Source organism: Caretta caretta, chromosome 11 (assembly GCF_965140235.1).
Source record: "Caretta caretta isolate rCarCar2 chromosome 11, rCarCar1.hap1, whole genome shotgun sequence".
In the NCBI taxonomy this organism is placed as follows: domain Eukaryota; kingdom Metazoa; phylum Chordata; order Testudines; family Cheloniidae; genus Caretta; species Caretta caretta.
The window spans coordinates 16,912,589-16,921,080 of record NC_134216.1 but is presented as its reverse complement, the minus strand read 5'-3'; the positions used below and the strand labels follow the sequence as shown (position 1 = coordinate 16,921,080).

General features: G+C 37.1%; 1 protein-coding gene across 5 annotated transcripts in view; it reads right to left on the bottom strand.

Annotated features, from left to right (window-relative positions):
- Window positions 1-1,146: 1,146 nt before the first annotated feature.
- SLC35F5 (solute carrier family 35 member F5) overlaps window positions 1,147-8,492 on the bottom strand; it is a 54,607-nt gene continuing 47,261 nt past the window's right edge. For all 5 annotated transcript variants that reach the window (XM_048869246.2, XM_048869244.2, XM_048869249.2 and 2 more), the window contains 3 exons: window positions 3,862-4,016; window positions 2,814-2,902; window positions 1,147-2,231 (listed from right to left, as the gene is read on the bottom strand). In XM_048869246.2, coding sequence (XP_048725203.1) covers window positions 2,821-2,902; window positions 3,862-4,016 — 237 coding nt within the window. In that variant the 3' untranslated portion in view covers window positions 1,147-2,231; window positions 2,814-2,820. The remainder of the gene's footprint in view (window positions 2,232-2,813; window positions 2,903-3,861; window positions 4,017-8,492) is intronic.

Below are 8,492 nucleotides of genomic sequence, written 5' to 3'. Positions count from 1 at the left end.
TGCCTTAATTAATGGCTTTTCTTAGTAAGGATTCTGCTTAAATTCTCCGGAGTTACCTTGCTTCCTAAAAACCATTTTTAACCTTATCAGGAGAATTCTCCTCTTGCCAAACAGCCAAAAAATTATACCCAAGATCAGATATAAAAATAGTTCAACTGCGGCATTTAAAGTTCCTGTCTTCTCATGGGTACTTGACGGCTGAAGTAATCGACAGACAGAGACATTCACTTTTAGTTAAGATCGTTTAAAACTAATGCAGTTTGGTAGAACTGAACGTTATTTTTCATTCAGTTTGATGTACATCATCAGTATTTCTTTCCAATTTTTATTGACCTCCATTTCTGCAAGAGATCAGGAACTCTGGCTTAAGTGTTCAAAAATAGGAGTATAAAGGACAGGTGACTAAATATGGACTTGAGACCAAAAAAAATGGGATTTTTGAAAGTATCTAAGTGACTTCAAATGGGACTGTGCTTATAAATCTTTTGAAAATCCCAACCTCAGGTCCTATCTTCATGCCCCTACTTTGAAAAAGGTTGGCCTCAGATAAATTTTGTTCATAGTTTAGTGACCAATCGTTGATATAAAATTCAGAAAAATATTTGTATTTGATAAAAATGAACAAAGAAATAAATATTTGCCTGCAAGTGCAATAGCCTATGTTTTAACTTACCCTCCATAAATTTCAATTAACAATGGACTTCTCCCTACATCTACTGATTTGGGGGTTGAATAAATTAAAATCTAATCCTTCTATATTAAGACCACAGACTTGGATAAATGTTTAGTCTAGTTAGACTAGTTTTTTCTTTACATCACCAAATCACCACCACCATTTCCACAATTAGTATCCTTATTGGTGGGAGTAATATAGAGATCAAAGACTGAATGGACATTTATCCCTAGAAAAATGTCAGTTCCTCCAGAACAGGGTTGAGACAAATTGCAGAGCAGCAGGAGAAAGCTTGCAATGTTACTGTAGGTTTTGTAGGTATCTGGAGGATTTAGTCACCTTGACTGAAAGTCCATCTGTACTCTTTATAAGCATTACAATTCACTAAAAGACAAAATGAATTACTAAATAATACCCCTGGGCCAAAGTTACTAAATTTTACTTTTTGAAGAGGGCAATGACTATTGGCAGGATTCTTGTGAATATATTTATTAATTCATTACCTTGCAGCATCAAACAGAACAGCAGCATTGCAGTAGGGAAGAAAACTCAGGTCACAGTGAAAGTTAGCCATTACACAATAATTTCATTAGGAAAATGAAGTCAACTTGATTATCTCTAGCTTTAAAATTGCTTGGAAGATTTCAGTTGAGACAAGATAGTAACTACAAAATTTAGAATTCTACTTGATGTTTTCCCCCCTCAAATAAGCAGCTGCGCACATGGCATCTTGGAATTATTTACAATTTTACATATTAAATAATTTTGACTATTAAGTTTTCAAAAAGAGACTGATTCTGAATTATGAACGTTTACATCAAGTGCTTGTCCAGCCAAATTTAAAAATACAATAACCTTTTTATACTAACACTTCTTTAAAAGTTTCAGATTGTTAGGTCATAACAGATTTTTAAACACAAAGCACCCTTTCCTATTACAAAGTTTTTTAAAATGGGATAAAGCAATATACGCAGTGTTCCAGAAACCTGCATATGTCTTGCTCCGACAGTTGCAAGAATGTACTTATTTAATAAATTAAGATATTTTTCTAATTTTATGTGTTAATATGCAAATAGACTTTATAGAACAAAAATGTTAATCCGTACCTATTACAAGTAACCTACATATTTAGCTTTTTCAATCTGAAAGCCTGTAAGAAATGACAACCTGCAGACTTATTAACGTATTCATTTTTTAAAGTAATTTTTGAACAACTTGTTGTCCAGCATTTAACAAAAATGTGAAGACAAAAACAAAAAATAAATCACCAGACCAGCATTTGCTTTCTTGATTATGTCAAGTAATTTCAAGTTGAGTTCTATAAGGCAGGTTGGTAGTTTAGATGGACTGGGATTTCCTATAGTTGTAGTGATATGCACATAGTGAAGTTGTTCGTTGATAGAACTAGATGAAGACAGGCAATTATGGGAAAATAAAAGTTTAGGAGTTTCAAAAGAACTGAAACGTTTTTTCCAAATGTAGAATAGGCACTGAAATATGGTTCCTTATGGACTTTCCAGGAGATTGTCTCTTTGCTGAGTATGAATCCATCTTTAAACTGAAAAAAATGAAAACAGAATTATTAATGCTATGCATTAGGAATTAATTTTATTGATTTTGATCCTATATTTCCCATTTTCCATACCTTTTCCAGTCCTAGTATTAAACGTATTTGAAATTGCGCATGCAGAATGGTGAAAAATAGATTGCAAATATATTATAGAGCTGGGCTATATTTTGTTTCGAGGCCAAACAGGCATTATTAGACTATGGAAAAAATGACCACATTTTTCTAAGTCTTGCATTTCTAGTTATTTTAGCTTTGCAAAATTCTCCACACTCCCTTGTCAGGGAGAGCAGCTTTATTTATTTCAAGGGAGAGTATCAATCATGATAAAGGGCAAGTGAGTAAATGTTGTGCCTGCACAGGTAAATTTCCATGACTCTTTGGCAGACTGCTAACATATATGAGCTCCTTCTTTAATTCATGGAAATGAGAGTTAATAAAACAGGTAAAGCTACTGAAGGTAATGGAATAATTAGCAAGTCCATTGTAAGGTGTTAACCTCAAGAGGGAAAGAATGTACTTAGAGTTTGAATGGATTCACTTTATCTTTTGAAGTTTACATGTTAGACATACCTATTGCCTATGAACAGCAGCTTTCTCCTTCTTGAGAAACACTATGCATAGGGATGAGGCTTTCACACTGTTCACTTTCCTCTGGCATTCTGAAAGAGATATCAAATTCATTTTGTAATTACAGAAAAGCTAAGACTGGTTATATTGTGACATGGAGACATGAATAGTAAGGATGGTAATGCTATATAAAAGAGTTACGTAGTCTCTTGAGAAGTGTTCATTAAAAAACTAAATACTTAGGTGAATTACATATACTGTACTAGAGTCGTCATAATTAAAATCTATAGATAGCCATTTGGTGTCTCGGAAATACAGCAAATACTATGGTAACAATAATTAGGCAAAACCAAAACTGTAAAGAATATTCACTGCAGAAAATTTTTTTAGTACAATGGGATTTTAAGATGGTGGCTTGTCCCCAGCCCATGAAAACCCCACTCCCATACCCAAAGTCTCTTTCCAAGCATAGTTTTATTTTCCAAACATAGATAAAAAAACAAAACAAAACCAGTTCTTCCACCCCCACGGGGCTACAAGTACTAGGGGATTTTCCCCTTTGCCTCTCTCATTCCGTCCTGCTTCAAGGCCTGTTGCAGGATTCCTCCTCGTTCCTTGCACCTCTTCCCAGGGCTTCTCCCAGGAGGCTTTTTTCCCCCCACTGCCTCCCCTCCCAATGGACTCCCTGCAGGCTCTGCCGACCGTTCCTTCCTGATGGCCCAGCTCTTTATAAGGAACACATGTCCACCCTTCAGCTGCATCTGATTAATGAATAGGGTTGGCAGGACCCAGACCTCTGGCCCTTAAAGGACAGACAATCCTGTCACAGGGATTTTTATAATTTTGTCTCTGCCCTCACTGGATATTAGGGCAAAGAATGGAGATAAAGAATTACACTGGTACCTAATCAAACAGTCAATGAGGTGCTCTTAAAGAAGGAGAAGGGAGGGAGCCAAAAACCCTGGGTGAGAGTTCTGAGGCTTCTGAAATAGGTAGGATACATAGGGAAGATAGACTGAAAAGTTAGGGAAATTACAATAGGTGATCATACCTCTGAATTCGATGCTTTCTGCAGATAAAGGCAAAAATTCTTCTGATTCCTACCATCACTGGATCCCAGTTGTTGTAATGGCATAAGCAAGTTGCAATGAAAAATGAGAAAAATACATGGATTGCCCCTGCAAAAAATAACCAGGAAAACTGCACCTGGAATTAGAGCATGAATATAATTTATCTATCATGCAACAAAGTGCAATAGTAATTTCTTTTAACATTGGACTTTTTTCTTTTGTGACAACTGTCATAAAATTGAGAAGTGTCTACTTTTGTTATTGTTAAAAGTGTCTAACTTCAAGATTGTAAAGATAACTGAATTTGTAATTTATTACCTCCTTTGTTGCTACAATAGTGTCAGGATATGTGTTTAAGAGACATTTTCACTTGGAGAAAAAAAATAAAATCTATTTGTAAACTGTGTTGGGTCTCAGTTCCTTTGAATGCTGAACAATGTTACAGTTTTTGCATTTTAACATTTTCTATAAGATCTCTTGGTTCATCGTATCCTCAGTCATCCGCTGTGTTCAATTCCCTTTTTTCCTTACCTCCTTACATTGGGACCTACGTTTTTCCTCCCCTTCTCTTCCCGGTAACATGGTTCTCTTTTCTAGTTTCTCAAATGATCTCATCCTTACTCATTCACTCATGGACCTTAGAAGGATTACTAGGTACAGAAGATCAAGAGACTACATCTTCTAGCTAAAAGCTGATGTGGATCCACATTCAGGTGAGAAGCCAACACTCCTCCCAGGCATGGAAAGAGATGCGCTGGGATTCATACTAGGGTACGGTCTTTAAACCCTCTTTTGGGGACTTCATCTTCCATATCAGTCTCAGGAAAATATGCATGCATCTCCCCTCTCCTAAATTACATCTGGTTGCTGAAAAATGGAAGCACTTTCTTTGTTTCTCCACCCACCTGTACAAGTTGATGGCACTAATCCATGAAAGTTTAATTTCCAAAGATGAGGAGGCAAGCGAATTTTTCAAGCCCTGAAACAACTGTATGGACAACCCAAGTGAAATGTCACAAAACAACATACCTACTCCACCTAGATTTGAATTTCTGACCAACAGTTTAGCTGAAAAAAAAACCAAATATTTCAGGGCAATTTGTGCCCCCAAATTCTCATTTAAAGAGATATTCAGAGATGTGTGCATTAAAGAAATAAAAACAAACAATATTTGAAGAGAAAAATCCTTGGACGTGGTCCTAGCAAAGAAGTTCTGATTTTTGTCTGCCAAATAAAGTATATGGAGAAGCTAATAGTTTTGGAAGTAACAAGAATTTGTTCTTCCTGAGTGTGTGTTGTGTGTGTGTGGGGAGGGAAGTACAGCACTTTTTATTAAGTTATTTGCTCACCTGTTTTGAAAGTGAGCCATAAATTAGATGAACGCGATTTTACCTGACTCTAGGGTAGTAATAGTTAGCCTGAGCATCTGGAATGTCTACTACATATGTAAAGCTTCAAAACAGAAATTACAAGGTCTGTAAAAAGCTTCTTTTTAGCTGGAAAAAGCTGATTAACCATAGACAAGGCTCCCCCTTGTGGAAAAAAAATAAAGTCTTATACAGTGATAGGAAATCTTGGGGTTTTAATGAGTATGGACAACACCTCATTCTTAGAAATCTGTATCTGCAGTTACTAGAATTGATTAGTGTCCACATTAATTTCTAACTGAGCCTAGCTTCAAACAATTGAAATAAATGTTTAAATGAGCTTAAAAGGTGCATTAAAAACATGGGGGACAGCCATTGGACTAGGACTAAGAGGACCTGGGTTCAATTTCTGGCACTGCCACTAATTTGCTGGTTGACCTTGTGCAAGTCAATTCATGCTCCGTGTCTCAGTTTCTCCATCTGTTAAATGGGGATTATGATACCGACTTCCTTCCTAAAGCAAACTGAGATCTATGGATGAAAAGTGCTTTATACTAACTAGTATTACTAGCTGCAACAAGTTTGACTTGTAAGGTCTAAAGCATGCACATGTCTTATATTTTAGTACTTTTCCCTTTTTTTCCCTTTTCCTCAGAGCTTCTGTGTTTAGGGGAAGAGGCAAATCTTCTGGGGAACACAGCCAACCTGAAGCACCCAGCTTCAGAGGGAATGCTCCCTTGAGTTAGTTCTATCCAGACCAGCTCAATTATAAAAAGCACCGAAGGGAAAGGAAGGGAAGAATTCAGCACTCATCCAGCCACAAGTTCAAAACCAAAGACAGACCTAGCCTGCCTAGGTCACAGCAGAATGGTGTTAATTAGTGTGAGAAAGAGACAGGCAGACAGAAACCTGGATGGTAGATGACAGCCATGTGAAGAGAAAATGAACTAGAAAGTGTGCAATTTGAAGCTGAAAAGACCCCTACACCATTACCACGTTTCTCAGTGGCAATGTCTATGGGGAGGTGGAGGAGGAGACAGATTGCTAATAAAAGGGTAACCAAAGGCAGATTCTAGAGGCAGCAGCAGTTTTTAGTGAGAGTGAAGAGATAATAGTCAGAAATAAAAGCAACAGGAAAATCCACAAGGAGCAGGAAAAGAAGAGCAAGAAAAAGGTAAGAGGGTGATGTGCCTGAAGGATGAAAAGGGTGAGGGAAGGTAGGGAGGAAAGGAGTGGATATGTGCAGAGGACTAGGATTAAGACAGATGTTGCCAGCAGACAGGCGGAGAAAGCAGAGGTAGATAAAGATTTATTAAAATAAGGAAAAGAAGAAAGAGCAAGTGAGATGAGAGTGAGTAAAATAAATGAGATTTGTTATTAAATGTTTTGGGCTTATTAATATTATAAATGTCAAACAGATACAGTACAAGTGTTCCGATTATTGTGATGAGTGCCATAAAAATAATTAGCAAGTTAAAAGAAACTGTGTTGCCATTGCATTAGTGTGCCTCGCATCTGTCACACAACATTGCTTTAATGCTGTCTCTTCCATTTCAGATGCTGCAGTGATTTTGTGTATTTTTTGCTTATACAGAATAAATTCTATTTATTTAAAGGACTGGGCTGAGAATCTATTTGGGTTTATAGTTCAGAGAAGAAACCGTTCCAGTTTTCTGGGAATTACGAAAAAGGATTCCTGTTCATTCAACTATGGCCGCGAATAAATTTAAACAAATTGCCTCAGAATATGAAAAATAATAATAAAAAAAAAGCTTGTGAGCCGTTTGCACTTCAAAGATATAAATATCGCTGCCTACATGCACTGGAGTGAAATTCTTCCTGTTTTTGTGGAGAAGAGTTACTTTGATTCACTGAGGAACTTTTTATTTACTTTTATATTCTTGGTACAATGTTTATGTCTTTTATATGACTTGCTTAAGTTTCAAGGCCAAGACAATTAGGCTTGTTTTGTTTAAGCTTTAGCTTATTCGCATGAAATAATTTATTTTAGTTGTAGTTTCTCTACACCTAAAGCTGAAAACATTTTCACTTTCTACCAAACAGAAAATATATCATATTTCATGTCTGCTTCCACTACTATTATTCAGGTTTGAATTCAGCCATCTTAATGCTTGTCATTTTCTTTCTTGTGGCGACTGGCATTTCACATGAAGAAAGGCCTTTTAAAAATAGCCTACCACAAAAACAGTGGCCCACATAAAATGTCACTACAACAGACTTCACAACACATACAGATGTTGCTGAACCCAATGTCCAAAAAATAAGATTTGGGAAAAGTCAGCCTTACGTGATATAATGGAAAACAACAAAATAAAAACTGATTCCAGTCTTCAGAATGCTTAGCAGCTTCCAGAAGATACTGTATTTTGGGAAATAACCACTAAAAAGTGTCATGTAATTGCATAAAAATAAGGCAAGAAAGCCAGATGAAGACCTGCATTTTAACGAGACACATGACAGTAGCAATGTTTCCTCTAAGTTTTGTTTGTACTGAGCAAACTACAAACTTCACTGAGAACTACATTTTTGTCCTTGGGCAAGATTACCCTCAGGGTTTCAGGCACAGGAGGGAGTGCTTGGTTGGATGCTCTACTTGTGGAGTGGAAGCAAGTCAGCATGTTAGTGGGGTCAGGGTGAGTGCTGTGCATGGAGACCAGGGAAATGAGGGAGTCAGAGATAGAAGGAGTGGGGGTGTCCGAGGCAGCAGAGAGATGTGGAGCTGTGTTCTGCATAAAGATGGAGTGAGCACGTATCCTTGTGCACCTGAATGGTCTGCCAAGACTATAGTGACAACGTAATTATTCTGAAGACAAGGTGACAGCACTGTGATATTCAAAAGGTTGCACACATTTCAGAACTCTTCCCTCCTCAGCAGGAAAAGACAACTCCACTTCGTTTTCCAACTGGAAAGAGTGGGAAAAAAGTGTTCAAACACAGTCAGGTAAAGTTGGCTCACGCTCCACCAACATACTCCTACCCCTTTTTTTCAGTAGAGGGGAAAAGTGAGAAGATGGGGGGGGGGGGGGGGGAGAAGGGGAACCCTTAAAGTCCAAAAAAAGAAAAACAAAGCTTTTCAGTGTATTAAAAAATCCCAAAGGGACATTCAATCAAAATGAAACAATAATATGCACAAAAAATGCACATAGAAAAAAAAAATTGTTCATCAGAATGGAAATTTTCCCTGTGAAAAATTTGTGATCAGCTTTAGTCTCCCCACATTTAAG